The sequence below is a fragment of the Phodopus roborovskii genome, unplaced genomic scaffold (assembly GCF_943737965.1).
Source record: "Phodopus roborovskii unplaced genomic scaffold, PHOROB, whole genome shotgun sequence".
Classification (NCBI taxonomy): Eukaryota; Metazoa; Chordata; class Mammalia; order Rodentia; family Cricetidae; genus Phodopus; species Phodopus roborovskii.
The window spans coordinates 35,649,708-35,669,839 of NW_026126433.1; the positions used below are offsets into that span (position 1 = coordinate 35,649,708).

General features: G+C 37.0%; 1 protein-coding gene across 2 annotated transcripts in view; it reads left to right on the top strand.

Moving 5' to 3' along the window:
• Nme7 (NME/NM23 family member 7) overlaps window positions 1–20,132 on the top strand; it is a 120,143-nt gene that overhangs the window by 24,732 nt on the left and 75,279 nt on the right. For both annotated transcript variants that reach the window (XM_051186150.1, XM_051186151.1), the window contains 6 exons: window positions 922–1,029; window positions 1,863–2,029; window positions 8,455–8,565; window positions 10,777–10,827; window positions 12,951–13,158; window positions 15,477–15,582. In XM_051186150.1, coding sequence (XP_051042107.1) covers window positions 922–1,029; window positions 1,863–2,029; window positions 8,455–8,565; window positions 10,777–10,827; window positions 12,951–13,158; window positions 15,477–15,582 — 751 coding nt within the window. The remainder of the gene's footprint in view (window positions 1–921; window positions 1,030–1,862; window positions 2,030–8,454; window positions 8,566–10,776; window positions 10,828–12,950; window positions 13,159–15,476; window positions 15,583–20,132) is intronic.

Below are 20,132 nucleotides of genomic sequence, written 5' to 3' on the forward strand. Positions count from 1 at the left end.
TCTCTATCTGTGAGTAGCAATTTCATGATTTAAAAAAATTACATATTTATTTTATGTGTGAGTACTCTGTCTGCACGAACACCTACATACCAGAATTAGATCCCACTATAGATGTCTATGAGCCACCATGTGGGTGCTGGGAATTGAACTCAGGACCTTTGAAAGAGCAGCCGGTGCTCTTAACCACTGAACCATCTCTCCAGCTCTCCATGATTGCTCTTATGTATTTTTTTTCCATTGAGGTGAATCATGATTGTAGAAGAAACTGGCTCCCTTTTCAAGATAACAGGTGTGTATTGGGAAACTCTAGGTCAAAACTCTAAGAGGCCATACCTAAGAGCTTTGGAGTGCTTGAAACTTTTGGAATTAGTGGAGGTCAGTCATTCTTGTTAGTCTTCTGTTTGGTGCTTATTTATCAGAGAGTAATACCCAGAAGGCCTGACTTGCTTCTGTTTCTTAGAGGTGAACGCTTTCAGAGAAACAGTAGGTTTCTACCAAATGATACTGCTATAAAATGACTAATGAGAGAAGGGACATTTGCCACGTCAGTGACAATAGTCCAAAAAATTCTGAAGTTTGGGATATGAAAACTTGTAGCAGTGGAATCCCCTTGATAGCTTATTGACAGTTTTTAAGTGCACTTGACTTCAGAACAACTATGTTCTGAAGTATATTGTTAAAGTGATCAGATCAGAAGCTCATGTTCCAAGATTGTTAACTGAGTTAGGACATTGAATGGCCATGAAACAAAGATTGTGTGCACCTTTGAAAGGCCTAAGGGTATTAAACCGGAAACCAGCAGGATAGATTTCTAAGAAGAACAATTCATTACAATAGCAAAGATTGACTTGTGTCAGTATTTGGAAATTCTCATTATCTTTTTGTATGACTTACACAGTGATCAAATTCTTTTCTTCACAGAATCAGAGTGAGAGGTTCGCTTTCCTTACAGAGTGGTACGATCCCAATGCCTCACTGCTCCGACGCTATGAGCTTCTGTTTTATCCCGCAGATGGATCTGTTGAAATGGTAAATGAGGGCTAGAATCATGGCTCAGTTGGTAAAGTGCTGGCTGTGCAGGCATGAGGACTGGAGTCTGATGCTCAGCAGCCAGGTAAAAAGTCAGGCAAGGTGGTGCCTGCCTGTAATCCCAGCACTGTGTAATTCCTGTAGAGATGTGGTGCTTACCAGCTACATGATCCAGCTGATTGGGTAAGCCCCAGGTTCAGTGAGAGGTCCTGTCTCAAAAGGTTATGGTGGTGCACATCTTTAATCAAGCACTCAGGAAGCAGAAGCCTGGCCAGTCTTTGGTTGAGGCCAGCTTGGTTTACATAGCAAGTTCCAGACCAGCTGGGGTTACATAATGAGCCTCTGTCTTAAAACAACCCCCACCCACCAAAAACCTCTTCCAAACATAAAGCAAACCAAACAAATAAAAGTAAGGTGTACATCTAGCTCCTGAGAACAAGACCTGAAGTTTATCTTTGGCTTCCATGCGTGTTCATGGAAGTGTGCTCATATATGGGAGTTTACACACTGACAAATAGCCTTTATTTAAAAATTAGCCAAGTTATTTTTTTATGGGACAGGGAGAAGGAAAGGGAGAATATGACTGTCTCTGCAGTTCATAGGTGTTGAGTTACTGAAACAGTTTGGCTAAAATAAGTCTGTTCAGGATATTTTAAAAGTTTATATTTTTATTATTACTAAATTGGATTTGGAAATAGACATTTATAGTATAAGATATGATTTCTATGTGTAGTAAAAAAGTAAAAGGGTGTAGCTATCTCTGGTAAGATAAACTGAAAACTGTCTCTACCTCCTAGTAAGGTTAACGTTCTTTTCATTGTGTTTGCTTCTAGCATGATGTAAAGAATCGCCGCACCTTTTTAAAGAGGACCAAGTATGAGGACCTGCGCTTGGAAGATTTATTTATAGGCAACAAAGTGAATGTCTTTTCTCGACAACTGGTGTTGATTGACTATGGGGACCAATACACAGCTCGCCAGCTGGGCAGTAGGAAAGAGAAGTAAGAAAACAGTTATGTCGTCTTTTCCATTGAAACACTGTGTGTGACTTTGGCTACTAACTTCTGATTTTCTGTTTCTCAATTATGTTTTCACAGCATACCTTTTTTTTTTCAGTGACCCAGTATAATGTTATAACATTCTTTTTGAATAGTTTGAAACTGATCTAGGGTTTATTAATGTTTAGAATAACAAAATAATATCCGTAGTCTTGGGAGGTGATTATTTTGGGGGGGGGGGGGGAAGAGGGATGAAAAGCTTTTATACACTCTGTCATTTCTTTTTTTACTATTTCTCACTAAAACCTGAGACTATTTGAGCATAAACTCTTCTTCCTAAGGAAGCGTGGCTTGGAAGAGAGGAAGAAATGACACATCAATCACTGTAAACTCAGAAGACAATGAAGTTATTTTTTACAAAACTGAAGGCTTTGTGGAGTTGTTTGGTCTAGATGATAAAAGATGGATTGAGTTATCACCCAGTTAGATGAGCTGGAGTCAAATGCTAGACAAAGGAATAAATGTAAAGAAAAATACAAAGGCGGGAAGTCCTATCTTAAGTTGAGAAGGACTGTTATTCTGCTTAAATAAGTTGGTGGCTAAAACTTGTAAAAGTTTAATTACTAAAATAATGATCTGAATAATTATGGTAATAGGTATGAATAGGCAATAAAGAGTACACATGATTAATGGAAATGGAGTAATACAGGCTGGGGATGTAGTAGTTTGTCTAGAATGGATAAAGCCCTGAAGACCTGGGTTTGAGCCCTAGCACTGTGTAAAACCGGGGGCAGTAGCACATGTCTGTCATCCCAGCACTTGGGAAGTGGAGGTAAGAGGATCAAAGTTCAAAGTCATATGAGATTACATAGGGAGTCTCAGATCAACTTGGATTACTTGAGATCCCCCCTTAAAAAGTAAGATAAGACAGGCAATGATGGCATACACCTTTAATCTCAGCACTCAGGAGGCAGAGGATCTCTAGGTTCAAGGCCAGCCTGGTTTACAGAGTGAGTTCTAGGATGGTCAGGACTGTTACACAGAGAAATGCTGTCTCAAAAAAACCCAAATAAATAAATAAACAAACAAATGAAACTCAGAGACAGTCCAAGTCAAGAATGGAAGCTTTGGAAACAACTGAAGTAAAGGTGGATGAGAAGCTGCCTCAAGGTGATGCACTAAGTAAAAAAAAGCCAAGACAACAAAGAATAGACTGTTCCAGAGAGAGGAAGAGCTATAGAGCATCAGAAATCAAGAAGGGAAAGATAGCTCTTGGGATGATTTTATTCAGCTACAAAGAGTGAAAATCTGACATCTGCAAGAAAGGATAGAACTGGAGGTCATTATGTTAAGTGAAGTAAGCTACACTGATGATAGATATCATATGCCTTCTTTAAAATATGGGATACAGGTGGATAGGTAGATAGGTAGGTAGGTAGGTAGGTAGGTAGGTAGGTAGGTAGATACTTGTAGAAAGGAAACTATGGAGGAGAGAGGACTAAAGAGAGTGGGGAGTGAGGAACAAGAGATTGTAATAGAATATATATGTCATGAAAGCAGACAGAGACTATTGGGGGAAAGGGAATGGGACAAGAAGAAATGAGTCACCATTGGGGAGGGCAGCAGGGTGTGAAAAAGAACAGAGTATAATGACACGAAAATGTCACTATGAATCACATTATTTTATATACTAACTAAAAAAGAAAAAATTTTTTTAAAGAAAATGATGTCAGTTGTAAAGTGTGGGGAAAGAAAAAGGGCAGCCCAGTGGGAAGGAGTGGGCAGCACACTGATCCCTTATGGCTCCCTGGCAGAGTGGGCTGCAAGGGATGGGAACAGGAAGGGACAGAAGCCTCATCTAGATTTTAAGCCAGGTGACACTTGTGAGAAGACACTAATATTGTCAAGTGGAATATATATTTATGAACGGGGACCAACCCATGGAGGGAGAGATGGTAGGGGTGGCTAAGAGGTGTTTGGGGAGCAAAGTTCAATGCCTGTACACATGGCCTTAAAGGACAGCTGTCCAAGGAATGCATGGCTTTTCTGTGAGGTGGATAAACTGTAGCACATGTGCCTTTCATTTTTCTTTCCCTACTGTTTACCATCCTGATCTTCTTTGGTTTTGATTTAGAAAGAAACAGAACCAATTGGAGATGCAACTAAAAATCAAGCTTTATAGGGAAAAAATGACTTACTAATAAATTTTCTTCTGAAAATTGATTTCCAGTGTTATGAAAATGGCATTTTAATTTTCAGTATCCACTTTTATGAACTGCAACATTCTGAGAATAGATTAAATACATTGGAAAGGAAATTTTAATTCCTTCATCTTTCTTGTCTCTGATTTTGGAGATTTATTATTGGAAAGGTTTTTTTTTTTTTTTTTTTTTTTAAACTTATGTAGTTATTGTTAGAGTTCTTAACATGGTGGTGGGGTCATTGTTGAAAGTTAAGACTATATGTTTAAAAAGTTACAGAAACTACTTAACTCAAAATGGAAAAAAAAAAAAAAAAAAACCAAGCCATTTTTTAACCAAAATAGCTGAGTGCCTAGTATCTGTTGTAGCCTCCATAGAATAGGGTACTTCTTCCTGTGACTTCCTTACCCTTTCTTTATAGTCTCTTTCTAATTCTCGAGGTGGTTTGAAGCTCAGTGTAGGGATTAGTGCACAGGTGGTGACTGGCCAAGTGTAGAGTGATTGCCTCATGAGCGACCATCAAAGGGCAACTGTTAAGTTGAGAAGGTCCTACAGTACTTGTTAAGTTGGGAAGGCTTTACAGTACTTGTTAAGTTGGGAAGGCCCTACAGTACTTGTTAAGTTGGGAAGGTCCTACAGTACTTGTTAAGTTGGGAAGGCCCTACAGTACTTGTTAAGTTGGGAAGGCCCTACAGTACTTGTTAAGTTGGGAAGGTCCTACAGTACTAGACCAAGAGGCTTCATTTATTCTTATGAGATCTGATGTTAAAAGTCAGTGAGACTAAAGAAATAGCAGCCATAACTCCATGTGTTCATGAGTGTGTGTGCACATGTGTGTGTGCATGCCTGGATGTGTGCATTCATGTGTGTGTGTGAGAGAGAGAGTGAGCGAGAGAGAAAGAGAGAGAGAGAGAGAGAGAGAGAGAGAGAGAGAGAGATTGACATTGGGAATCTTCCTCTGTCACTCTCTGCCTTATTTATTCAGACAAGGTTTTTCACTGAATCTGGAGCTCATCAGTTTAACTAGAGTATGTGGCCACCAAGAACCAGGAGTCTGCCTGACTGTTCCTCCCTTGTGCTAGGATTATAGGCACACCACCATCATGCTCAGTTTTTAACTCAGGCCCTCATGTGTGTGTGGCAAGCACTTTACCAACTGAGCCATATCTTCAGCCTCTATAGTCCCTTTTATGAATAATAAATATCTATAACTTTCATTCACTGTAGATATAATATATTTCAATGTTCTGGCTAGTTTTATTTAAACTTGACACAAGCTAAAATCACTTAAAAGGAGGAAGCCTCCATTGAGAAAATGCCTCTGTAAGATCGAGTTGTAGACAATCCTGTAAGTATTTTCTTAATTAGTGATAGATGGTGGGGGGGGGGGGCTCCCACTGTGGGTAATGAATTCCCTGAGCTGGTGGTCCTGGGTACAGAAAGCAGGCTGAACAAGCCTTGAGGAGCAAGCCAGTAAGTGTCACTCCTCTGTGGCCTCTGCATCAGCTCCTGCCTCCAGTTTCCAGCCCTATCTGAGTTCCTGTTCTGACTTCCTTCAATGATAAACAGTGATGTGAAAGTGTAAGCCAAATAAATCCTTTTCTCCCCAACTTGTTCTTTGCTCATGGTGTTTTCATCACAGCAATAGAAACCCTAACTAAGATAGGCAGTCACCGTGATGGGCACTTTGCACACTCATCTCAGCTCATGACAACTTTAGGTCTTCATTTAAACTAGCAAAGGTAGTCTGATTGGAGCCAAGTAAAAATAAAAATAGTCCCAACAATTGTTATTTCTATGGTTTAACTCCAATTTGTGAGGAGTGAATGTTCTTAAATGATTCTGTAGGATAGTCAAGTTCCTTGGCCAGTCACACATCTAGAAAGTAAAAGGAAGCAAACTCTGTTGCATATTTTTTACTCTAAAGTGTGTCTATTTTCTGCTACCCTTCTAATGCTGTTGGGTGGGATGAATTTTTAAACTGGATATTCTTTAATGTGAGTAATGATTTGAAGGATTTGGCCTTAGTAGTTAATAAAATGCATGCAGTAGTATATATTCTATTGGCTTAAATTATTTCACTATTGTCTCTTCTGATTCTTTTCTAACTGCAATTAGGTAGTAAATAACAGCAGTCATTTGGGTGACTTGAATAAACTTCTGAGTCCAAGAACCTCAACTGTTTTAAGCACCCATTGCCCTGAAAAAGAGTGTAATCATTCCAAGCTGCATTGAAGGTGGTATCTGTGCTTAGAAGGAGTTTAACGATAGCTTTCTGGGTGCAAAGAGGAAGAGCTAAATCTCTTTTGAATACATCAAATAATTACAAATGTTTGCTTAACTCAGACAGTTCGTCATTAATGCAGTTCTATCCATGGGCTCTCTTCTCCTGTGAACACTAGGAGATTCTGTTCACTCCTCTGATGCAGCTGCATGTATCTGCCCAAGTTATATTCCACACCAGCTGCAAAACCAAATGTCCATCTGTTTTCTGAACATTTCCACCTGGATTTTCCACAGATTCTTAAAAAGTAACAACTTTAAGATGGAGCTCTACTTTATTCAATAACCCGCTCCTTCTGCTTTCCCAGCATTCACAGTCATCACAGTTGAGAGTTTACTGCATCCCACCTTCATTGTAACCTACATCCAGAGAGGGATCACATTATTAACTTATCTTCCCCAACAACTTTCTTATTTTTCTTTTTCATCATTGTACCTTTTCTCATCTTTTTGTGATCTTTTCGGTTTATTTTGTGTACATTTCCCCTCTAAATTATTGGTGCAAAACCCATAGTACCAGAATTTGAGGTATTTATGGCCTTATATATCTTTATCTCTTCTTTGGCGTTTCTTCTGCTTCTTCCTTATGTTGAGCCCCCCGTCTCTCATATTACCTTTATGTTGTGATTATTATGTTATTATATGCATATGTGTGGAAGTATTGCAGAAATGTGTGTGATAGGTATGTGTTGTGCATTTATGAATTCCTTGATAGACAGAATACAATTTCTTTGCTCTGGGAGAGGAGCTGATGCTTCTGTCTGTTTTCTAGAGGGATGGCCGTTACCTATTATCCAAGTTCAAATATTTAAGTTCTAAGGCTGGTGAGATGGCTCAGTGGGCAAAGGTGACAGCTGCTAAGTCTTAAGACCTGGTTTTGAATCCTGGGACCCACATGGTAGAAGGAAAGAACTGAGCCTTTCAGACTGTCCTCTGATCTCCAGATGTATACCATGATGTTCATACCCATAGACACACACACACCGTCAGACACACACACACACACACACACACACACACACACACACACTATTTAAAAGTGTAATTAAACATTGTTTTTTTAGTTCTGAATCCATGTAATGTGAATGTGTGCCTTCTGGCTTGCCCTGAAGTTGTAGAATTATTTTAGGAATGATCATCTGTTAGAGTCTATTTCCTCCCTAGTAGCAGAGCATATTAAATTTCAGATTGCCAGAGGCTGTGCTGGCAAGTGAAAAGCAACTTTGAGTCTCACCTTTTCGAGACCTCATATTTTAGTCTTTCTTAAATAGTTATTTACTATCCAGTCACCTCATCTCTACCTTAAAAAATGATTTTAAAGGTTCTGGGATTGGCAGTACGTGTCTGTAATTCTAGTACTCAGGAAGCTCAGAGACTCACATGGTAGAAGGGAATTGACTCTCACAAGTGGCCCTCTGGCCTCTTTGCATGAAATGCTCATGCTCACACACATGTAAACACACACATGAAAAACAAGGAAATGTAATAAAAATTTTTAAATAAAAATAACAGTTTTAATTGTTCCTTCCTATCTATTTTCTTCTCTTCTTCCACTACTTCCCCTTATTTTATTTTTTTTATAGGTAGAGTCTTGTTATATATTGTTGGCTGGCCTGGAACCCTATGTAGACCAAGCTATATTCAAATTCACAATAGAGATCTACTTCCTCTGGCTCCTGGATGTTGGAATTAAAGGGGTTTGCCACCACACTTCAGTCTCTTGCTTTTTAACAATAAGGTTTAGCTTATTTTGATTTCTTTGGAGAAATAGTTATCTTAAGAGATACCTTTTTTTTTTTATTTTTAAGAGATACCTTTAACACACTTCCCTATATTTTTAGTTTGGATGGTCTGATAACAGTTGTTAAGAAAATGACTGCTTGGAATCATAAATAAAAACTGTACGACTCTTTTTATTTTCAAACCCATTCTTTTTTCTTATAGAACATTAGCCCTGATCAAACCAGATGCAGTATCAAAAGCTGGAGAAATAATTGAAATGATAAACAAAAGTGGATTTACTATAACCAAACTCCGAATGATGACGCTTTCAAGGTAATCAATGTGTTGCCCCTTTTCAGTTATGTAATGGTATTTATCTTTCCCATCACCTTTTAAATAAACAAAAGCAAAAACACAAAGAGCCCACAAAAGAAAACAAAAGCCTTTCACTGGATGACAAATAAAGAGTACCATGATGAAGAAAGCAAGACAATAGATAATTAGCTAGTTATACAAAGACCTAACACTAGGCAACTAGCTGTTGTCAAATTGCATAGCCCTCGTTTAATTGCCTTGACTTCCATAGCTCTGTTTACTTTCACAACATCAGTTCTTGGCATCATCTCTTCTATGTAAGAATAAAGTACTGTATAAAAATAATAGAGGATGTGGCCACCCATTGATTTCTTAGTTCTGGTTGCCGAAAGGGATGCATTTAGAAATATTTATTTACATTTAACTCATCTTAATGTGTATGCCAGTGTGACTGTTTATTTCTCTAAAAAGCAATATGACTCAACCTAATTAGGTAACTTTTAAAGTATTTGATGAAAATAAGACTTATCCTAATAAGTTTTTTCTATTACAAAATAATTGAGATTCCAAAATAAAGTTTTCTTTATCCTGGGAATGGTAACAAAGTACTCACAGTGTAAATGGTAACAAAGTACTCACAGCGCCTGACAGAAGGGAGAAACGTGAGTCCCTTCTCTTCAGGGCCTGTGTCCTCCAGTTCAAGGCAGGGCAGAAATAAATGCAGTGATGTCGCACATAGCAGTCTTTTTGTCAGTGGTGTACTGTGTATGATGGTGGTCTCATCAGATTCCAATGGAGGTGAGAAGTTTTTTTATCACCTAATGATGTTATTATGGTCCCCATTCCATGGTACAACTTTATCACTTGAGGTGATGTTGGTGTAAACAACAAATGGAGCTTCCCATTGTACAAAAGTAGAGCAGAGTATGCAATACTTAATGACAGACTCCTTACACTGCTATTGACAGGTCCAATCTCGCTCAGGTCCAGTGTAGGCAATGGCAGCAGCTGTGAGTTCACGATGGCAATGGTTGTGTCATGCTCAACAAATAACAGTTGCAGCCTGTCTCCGTGTCTGCCATCCCTTTCATTCTTTCCACCCTTCCTTCTGTGGTTCTCCCTGAGCCTTAGAGTATATGCTAATACATGTCTTGCTTAAGGCCGAGCACTCAGCTGTCTCTTCTCTCGGTACCTTGAGCATCCTAGAATCTTTGCATTCATCACTGTTCACTGGAGAGAGGCTTATCTGAGTAAGGCCTTTGAGAGTAGCATTTGTCTGTGGATTTAAACATAATTGCATAGAAGACAGCTTGACACCATGTCAATTTAGCTAAACTACAACTGTAGGTTTCCCATAATGCCTTAAACCATGTGTGACTCCAGTCCCAGGGGATCTGACACCCTCTTCTGGAGGACGCATCCATGTGGTAAACAGACATGCAGGCTAAATCCTGTATTTTAAAATAAATTAACAAAAATTATTAAAAAATGAGTTGATGTTTATATGTATTTGTTACATAATTTGTTACATAATATAAATTCTTTTTAAATCCAACAAGAAAGCTGAAGACACCTTTTGGTGGGGAAAGAAAGCTTTTTAGACCTTCAAGCTTACCAGAGTAGATTATAGTATCGATTTATTGTCTCTACAGATAACTTTAGTGGAAATGTAGTTTAATTTTAACATGTATAATTTATCAAGCAGTTTTTAAAGCTACAAACGGATAGTTCTTTTCCTTGAAGAAATCTTACTAACAACTGAGCAAAAACTACTAAATTAGGAACTTCAGGGTCTTGGGGTATCACCCAGCATGACATGAGTCTCCAGCAGATGACAAAAAATAAAATAAGCTGTAGCTAAAATTCTAAAGCTTAAAATTAATTCTGTTTTGAATTAGAAAATGTGTCTTCATTTTTTATATAACTTGTTTAGACTTTAGATAGCAAACATTCGTATTGGTATGATATTTAACATTGTATTGAGAATCCAGTGAGACCTTAATAAAATGGAAGACAGATTGAGTTAACATTAATATAAAAATAATGATATATATCAGCATTCATAGGACCCATACTTAGGATATGCTATTTGGTGAAAAAAAAAAAAAACAATTTATATAGAGATCATATGCATGTGTGTGTGTTTTAATCTATACTTTGTTTTATGAATATAAGCTAAAGTTACTATTTTAAGAAATCTTAAATATTGTTATTGTGTTTATTTTATAGGAAAGAAGCAGTAGACTTTCATATAGACCACCACTCAAGGCCTTTTTATAAGTAGGTGCTTTCCTGGAGACTAAAATTGTTTTTTCTATACTTTTATTAGAAAGACTTCTTATATCCACCACTAAATAGAACCTTAATCAGAAACAAATGCATTGCTTAGTTAAGTTTTAAGAAGCATACTTTTATATTTCATTGAATTGAAAATGTGTTTGTAATTGTATATATGCATGTTTTTTTGAGGTAGGGTTTCTCTTTGTAACAGCCCTGGCTCTCCTGTAGACCAGGCTGGCCTTGAACTCACAGAGATCTTCCTGCCTCTGCCTCCCAAGTGCTGGGATTAAAGGCATGTGCCCCCATTGCCTGACTTATATTTTATGCTGAGAATTTTGTTGTACTTTTAAGATCTTTATTTTGTTAGCTTGTATGTACAAAGCAATAGTTATACAACTAAATAATTTGATGTATACTTTGTTCCTTTGGAAATGGCTAGTAGCTAATAATATTTGCTAGCAACTGAATTGATTATAAATGTTTTGGATGTAATTAAAATGAGTTATGTGTATGGCTATTGGCAAGGGAATGTCTGTATTTCTTTTTTTTTTTTTTTGGCACTTTTTATTAATTGATTTTTTACATTCCCATCCCAGTTCCCCCTCCCTCCTCTCCTCCCACTCCTCTCACTTTCCTCCTCTGTATTTCTAGTAAAGACAAATGAAATCTAGCCAATCTGCTACAGTGGGCATTTTATTTGATCCTCTACATAGAATAACTTTTTCAAAAAAAAAAAACTTTATTTAATAAAATTACTATATTATAGCCTAATCAGATATTACAAAATAGCCTTAAACTTTGTTAGAATTATCATATATGTTTTGTGGCAATTATTCATTATTTTAGGTTCTTTGCATTTATAACAGTGAATCATAACTCCTAGTTTAACATCTTACATGCGGTTCATACGCAGACGATTTTAATAACTGGATGAATGAACTGGTTTCTGACATTGAGAAGACAACAAGAGCCCAGCTGCAGTAACTGAAGTCGGCTCAGGGTCCATGTCCTCTCAATAGCCCCCACCCCTCAGCTGTTATATGCCACACTCATTATAAAATTATCAATTTACATTAGATTGAAAATTTAAGAGTTGGGTCTTATTTTATGGCATAGATCCTTATATATAGTGCAGGATCCTTAAGTGCTTGTGAAGTAGGTAACTGTTTCCTTCCACCTTTCCTTCCTTCCTTTCTGTATTGTTTGGTTTTGGCTGCCAAAGCCTAGCAGTATGTTTAGGAATACCGTGTCCTCTTAGATAGTGGGTATAGGTACTTCCTTCTACTTGTTACTTCTTGGAAATGCTTTTCTAAATTGAAAAGGGGGTGATCGATGAAGGGGTAAGGAGGTAGTGTATAAAGCAGCCAGAGGGTAATAGGTCTGTACTGTCTTCCTCTCTGAGAAAGTCCTGTCCTCTCTCTATTTTGCCTCTGCTTAAGAGAGTGAGGGCCTGGGGTATCATTTATTTCAAGTTAAATTTATCATTGCTGCCTCGTGTACATGAAGAAATGGAAAAAATAAAATGTCAGGTTTTGTTCCCAGAGAACTGGAACTAAGGCATAAACTTTTAATAAAACCCTGTGTGTATGGTTGATCATGCAGTATATCATAACCCAGAGTAGTTTTCTCCTAATAAAGACCTAGTTTCTGAAAATCTGTTGCCATTCTTTTTCTTTCTCACATTGATTTAGACTTGTTGCTCTCTGCATTGAAAATGTTACAAAATGTCATTCTTGTTATTTTGTTATTGTAAAATTCTACCTGACTGTCACAGTAAACCTTATGTAAAAATGAAGGGAATCACCTCTGTCCTTCTTAAGAGTAATAGAAAAAGCTTAGATCAGCAAGATGCATTCCAAGTTACTGAAATACCAAAATTCAACAGGTCTTTCCCTTTGTAAACAGTAATGAACCTGACATAAGTTCTGTAATGATTTTGTAGCAAACTAGATCCATGTAACGCTCCATTCATGAGATGAGGGTTTTGCACTGCCCATATGTGCTTCACTATGCACAGAAACCCTAGTCCCTGAAAGTACTGATGTTCAAGTGTATCTTCATTGTTAAGGCAAATGTCTACATTGACAGAGTGGAGAAGTAATTCCCTCTTCCGTGTTTCCTAGTGAATTGATCCAGTTTATTACAAGTGGGCCTGTTATTGCCATGGAGATTTTAAAAGATGATGCGATATGTGAATGGAAAAGATTGCTTGGACCGGCAAACTCTGGGCTAGCTCGTACAGATGCCCCTGGAAGCATCAGAGCCCTCTTTGGGACTGATGGCATAAGAAATGCGGCTCATGGACCCGATTCTTTTGCATCTGCTGCCAGAGTAAGTTGTTTTGAGGAATATTTTTCTTCAGGAAATTTTTTTTATGTCAGAATAAAATATTTCTCCTAGTGAGGACTTTGGGAGGACTTTGGGATTTAAACAGCTGGTGTAGTAGTGATAAACAATTGTCGATGTTTTTCTAGGATCAAGTAGAGGTTCAAAGCCACACCTCCTTTTTAAGTTAGTTGTGTTGGTCACAGTTGAGTACAGTTTTCTCCAGACACTTGTTGCCACACTTCTTTCTGTAATGGCATAAACGCTGAGTCTCTTGTTTGTGCCTGAATTCAATTAAGAATCTTAGTTTACAGGTATGTAGTAGATAATCCAGAAGAAGACTTCACTGGAGTAGTTTGCTTATAGTTCAGACCATGCACTATGTTAGCTAAGTAGGAGTCTAGGTGAAACACTAGAAATACATGGAACGTGCAGCATGTGTGAAGAAGATGCAAGAAGTCTTAGGCCAGCAGGATGGCTTAGTGGGGAAAGGCACTTGTATCAACACCTGGTGTCCTGAGTTTGTTAACTGGGACCCCTGTGGTGGAAGGTGAGAACTGATTCCTGTAAGTTGTTCTCTGGCCTCTGGCCATGCATGTACGCATAGACAGACAGACAGACAGACAGACAGACAGACAGACAGACAGACAGACAGACGTAATAAAAATTTCAAAGCAAAAAAGTTTCTTTATTTAAAACAAAGAATGAAATCTAGGTCTTAACAAGAAATAAGAATTACCCTGTGAGTGGCCTCAATAGAAGGTTGGATTTGAGTGCTTGTAACAGCCCAAACTAGGGATATCACAAATGTCCAGCAGATGAACAAATGAACAAACCATGTTGTAGCCATACATGGCATATTGTTTTCAAAACAAAAGGGAGGAAAGAAGGGAGGAAGGGAGGGAGGGAGGATGGATTACAGGGAGTGAATCTCAAAATATTTTTTAAGTGAAAGAAGATAGAAAAAGTAACATGAATCTATATAAAGTTATAAAGATTGGCTTATAGTGACAAAGCAGGTTAATAGTCAGTAATAATAAGTATTATTCTTTTATAATAATCACTGAATCAACAGAATCACTGAAATATACAGTATTTGAGTAAATTTTCCTCCTCCCTCTTGCTTATGTTTTAAAAAAGTATTTGTACATCAAAATAGAAGGGAGATGGTTACAGAAGAGGGTGGGGAGGATCAAGGAAAGAGTAAGGGGGTAATATGGAACTGGATAGGATCACAGTGTGTGTTGGACTTCTAGGAAAATATCTCATGAAGCATATTTTCTATATAATTTAATGTACATTAATAAAATATGGAAGTTCATTAGTATATCTTTGATTTATTTTATTGTAAATTTGAGTCAGGGTCTCACTATGTAGCCATAATTGACCTGGGACTTACTATATAGGTCAGGTAGACTTGTACTAGCAATGGACCTCCTGCCTCTGTTTCCTGAATGGTAGATTTGTTCTTTCTAATATAAATTCAGGGAAAAGAAAATACTAACTCTGGGGCAGGTTTTGTTTTAGGTGTTTTGGAAGCTACTAAGCTCTGCAAGTTGATTCTTTTCTTCAAATGTATAATTTGGTTGCTGATAAGTCACAGTTCTGACAAATGCAAGGCGCTGATTGGGAGTATCAGGAAAATCTTTCTAGAGGTGATAGTATTTGGATAGTTCTGTGTTCACTGGCAGATATTTTGGAGTGTGGAACAGAGGTTTTTATGGTGAATAGAGTGGAAAGAACAGTGCTGAAAACTTAGGGACAACATTTAAGCAATTAAAAGAACTAATTAATATGAACATCTTTGATTCATTCAGATTTCTGACTCCTTGGTTTAATGAGACGTGACAAAGCAATAACAACTGTGTTGGTCAGGCCATAATATGTTGCTCATTTTGATTTGTAATACAACTACTACAAATTATTGTTAATTACCTGTAGTTCTCAGCCTCCTAAACATTTTTCTGTTTTTGTAAGGATGCTCTTGTTTTAACTTTTTTTAAAACATGTTTTATTTTTAAGTTTAATATTAATCTTTAGGGGGGGAAGTAAGAACTTCATATTTTTTCCAATTCTCAGAATTTATTGAAGCCATCACTTATAATAGAGGGTCACACAGTGACATCTTCACAGTGCTATAATACTCTTTGCATGTTCTGATAAGTGCTGAAATGGAGCTAAGTTACTCAGTCTTTGCAAATTCACATATAGAAAATCTGAAGCACAGAATTTGTATCATGACACTTTAAAACTAAACTGTGTATCTCCAGAAATATTCTGGAAATTTCAGAAGAGATCTTTTTCTCATCTTTCTGTATCTACAGGAAATGGAATTATTTTTTCCTTCAAGTGGAGGCTGTGGACCAGCAAATACTGCTAAATTTACTGACTGTACCTGTTGCATTATTAAACCCCACGCCATCAGTGAAGGTAAGTGCCATGTTGTAGATGTTTTATTAATTAGAATAGCTTATTTTGTTAATGTTTGTTTTCTTGTTGTATTTTACATGATGAAATTAAAGTATATGTTAATATTTCAGTTTTTTCTCTGAAAGTACATGGATCAAGACAACATTTAATGAGAAATCTATCTAAATTTCTGTCTTTATTTTGGTATTTGTTCCTTTGGCTGTTGATAATGGCCATAATCATTTTTGCTTTGAATAAGTCTTACTTCCTTGTCTTCTAGCCTTCCTTCTGTCTTTCCAGCCATATAATGGATTCACTCTCTTCACTTAAATAGCACTCCAAGTACATATGTGAAGCATCATTTATAGTGCTGGAGAAATGTCTCAGCAGTTAAGTGCAATTGTTTTTCTTGCAAAGGACCTGGGTTTAGTTCCCAGTACCCACATAGTGGCTCACAATCATCCACAACTCCTGTTCTAAGAGATCTGATGCTCTCTTCTGACCTTGAGGACAACTAGGCATGCATGTGTTGTACATACCCACATATAGACAAAACATTCATACATATACAATAAATATTTAAAAAATTAAACAGTGTTTATTACACCAAGAGCACATTTTTCCTGAAAAAGTTGAAGATATTCCCTCCAGTTCTCTCTATCTGAAACAGTTCTTTGATGGACATGAGTGTCCATATTTATATGTGTCTGTGTGTGTCTCTCTCTCACACGCACACAAACACACACGTATATGCTTGTGTACAGCGAGAGTATGCAAGTTCATTTCTGTTTCTGTTTCCTCATGTATTAGAGTCTGTTATGCACATCTCTATCAGTTACTCCAAGTTGTTTTAGAAATGAGATGTTAAATTTAAAAGATATTCCTTGGAGACTAGGATATACTGAGTAATATGTAGAATTGGGTGTAGTTTATATGTAGTCTAAGCATATATACAGTACAAAAACTTGAAAATTGCATATACATATTTGCATATGAGACAATAAAAATGTACCCAAACCAGGCATGGTTGTATACACTTGTAATTCCAGCACTCAGGAGTCTGAGACAGGTCAAATCATGTTTATGTTATCCTGAGCTACATAGTGAGTTTCAAACCAACCTGGACAAATAGCAAGACCTTGTTGCAAAAATCAAAAACTGCCTCCCGATATCAGATTTCTCATTGTTAAATATGTGTTTTTTTTCCTGCATGTGTGTGTGTGCATGCACATATGATACATCCATGTGAGCATAATGTAGCTGAGAGGTGTGTATATTCTGTTGCTATAATTTAAATTTTGTGAGCATTTAGGTCTTTCTTTGAGGCTTCAATCAACATTTTCATTATTGATTGAATATTCCATAACAGACCTATGTTTGGTATTTGGATCCTTGGATTGTTTCCAGTACTTTATTAAGAATAATTTGTGCCTTCTCTTGTGCTCCCTGTATTCTGTTGATTTGCCTTGTCTAACTTCGATGTGATGGTTTTTATTTTATTATTTTGTTATGTTCTTTTGTTGTCCCTTAGAAGCCTATTCTTCTCTAATGAGAGAAAGGGAGTGGGTCCAGATAGGAAGGGGAGTGGGGAGGAACTGGGAATAGTCAAGGGAGGGGAAACTGTAATCAGGATATATTGTATGAAAAAGAGTGTATTTTCAATAAAAGGGAAAAATAAAGGTTTTGAAGGATATCTTTTTACATAAATATTTGATGGTATTTCTAATCATTTTCTCTGGCTACGTTTTTTAGCCGTCATATTATTGGTTGAGAGGATATGAACCTTAAAGATCTTATATATAATTAATGCACTTTTAATTATTTAGAAAGTGCTTTATTATCATACTGGTCTTGGGGAACATAATTGTGGGGCATTTCCATGCATGATGGGTAATAAACACATATGTTAGTTATCACTCTGCCAGATAGCAAACTGATCAAGACCTTAGACATCGTCTCGTTGGATGGGTGGGGCAAGGATGCCATGCAGGTAGAGTTGTCATTCTTTTCCAGGTAAGGAGCTGGGGGTCCTGAGAGATTAAGATTGTTTTCCTTCGTGTAGAACAGGAAGCCCAGGATCCAGACTGTTCTGTTCTGGTTGTGTTTATTTGAGACACTCAGGCTGGCCTGAAACTCATTCTATAGCTCTGGTTGACCTTGAATTCCTGATCCTCCTGTCTACTGAGAGTGCTGGTCTAAGGGGCATGTGCTACCATGAAAACCCTGTGTTTTCTAATTTTTATGTTCTTAACATCAACAAAAAAAAACACAAACATCATATGGTTAGTAAATTTTCACAGGAAATAATATCAATGTAGATGGCCAATGACCTTTGTTGTAATAATGAAGTATAGTCTAAAATCTTAAATCTTCTCAGATGGCAGCATGAATTTTGGCATTTGAAGGTTTTTAATAGCTTTTTTCCTTTTATTTCTAAACTTGGATTACAGTGATACTTTGTGATTGTTTTGAACTTTGTGATTAGTCCAGTTCTCTGTGGTAGTAATGAAATTTGAATTTTGAAGTCCTTTTTTTTTTTTGTATTTATCTCATTCTGTAAGGATCCTTTACACTGATATATTGATTTTTACCCATGGGCTACTCTATACAGAGACAAAGATTTAAAAGGGGAACATCTGGTTAGAGAGGGACTGAAATGGAATGTGTTGAATCCTGACTTCCTTCAGAATGCCCTGAGTACCTGATACCCAAGAAACCTACAGTAGGTTTTCTGCCCACTAATTTTACCTGTAAGGAAGAGCATGGCCTTGACACCTTCATAAACAGGCCTGTGGAAAGGCCATTGGAAATACTGTCTAGGATGGGTTCTTCTGACTTTGCAGTGATCTGATGGAGACTGCAAAGTTCAAACCACACTTTAGGGTTGGAATATTATGCAGTAAGTTGGATTCATAACCAAATCCTTTAAGTTTACAGTTGCTGATAAGTAAGTTGTTTGCCCAGTTGGAAGGAAATTATGAAATAGTGACTGTTTGAGTGATCTTTTGTTGGGATAAATAAGCTGGGGAGTTGCTGGTGTGCACAATAAAGTCATTTACTGACTTGCATCCTTATCTTTCAGGGTAGAAATAAATCCTTATCTTTCTAGGCATAAATAGAAGTTATGCATTTTTAGGCAGTCTTGATTCCTAGTCCCACACATATGCAGTAGTAGTCTATGCAGTAATTTTTCTTCTCACTTCTGAGAGAGCTAGGAAACGAAACTTTAGCTTTGATATTTTTAAAACATGGTGGGGAAAAGTGTGTTTGAGTTTGTAGTCTTTTTTTATATGTAGGTTGAAATATGTTTTCATTTTGGAACTCAAAATTTAAAAGGAAGCAAAGCCAGGTGAATGTTTCATTTTTGTTTTTTAATTTCAGAATTATGCAACATGTTTATTTATATATTCTCAATATTGTTTATATGTAGTTAATTTAATTCTGTCCATAAAATGAAGTCATAAATAAAATACAGGAAAATTACAATAAATAGCTATATAACTTAAAAATTACATGTATATACTTACATATATCTATATGTATATATACACATACATACATATAACCAAAAATATTATTATGTTCATGTATTTAGGAATAATACTTGGAATCTGATAACCTGTCAGGGAGCTTTTCCCTGGAGAAAGATGATTTTCCCTCTCTCAGCAGTCATTGATTGCTTGTAGCTCTTCATCTAATGGGTGGGTTTTATGACATTCCCACCATCCACATTGGCATGTCACTATGCAGGTTTTGTTTAGGCAGCCATATTGTTGCAATTTCATGGATGTAGTTTCCCTGTCAGGTCTATATTCTTCAATGTCTCCTGAGCTTTAGATAGGCTATGTTACACATGCTGGGCACCCCATGATTACTCATTCTTTGTATTTTGACCAGTTGTGGTTCTTTGTAACCGTATCTTTGATGAGTAAGAGATACATGTTCTTAGAATACAGTTAAAGTTATTATATTCGTTTAGAAAAATGGCAGTAGTAGGTTTTGCTCTAGGATCTGTGGCCTCTCCAGCCACAAGTAGTTGACTAAGTTTACAGAACCAGGCATGAGCTCCCTCCTATTGAGTGGGTTATGCCTAAGACAACAGTGTCATGATTGTGCCCTTTTGGAGAGCTTGCTGGACTGGTTGTGGTTAGGAGAACTATTAATTAGTAGAACTTTAAGAACTAGACCTCAAGGAGGAGGCTTTCAGGTCAATTCTAGTTCTATTTTTCCACGTCCCATTTCTGAAGTATGTGGTATCTTCAATGCTAGGGTCTTGCCTTTAAGTTCTGAGAGGCAACAAAGACAATGGTAAATGGCAAGAATTTATATTGTTTTGGACCCTCTTGAACTTCCCTGATCAATAACTTGAAGGGAAGTTTCCAATACCTAGCACTGGGGCTTTTGTTAGATAGCGTATGGCACTTTGGGGAGTATTATCACCTTCCGTGATATAACTCCATTTAAACTACATGTGCACATGTGCTCGCATGCTCCAACACACATCATATATACCACATATAAGAAACTCATTTCACTGAGTTTATAGAACAATGTTTCCCTATTATATTTTT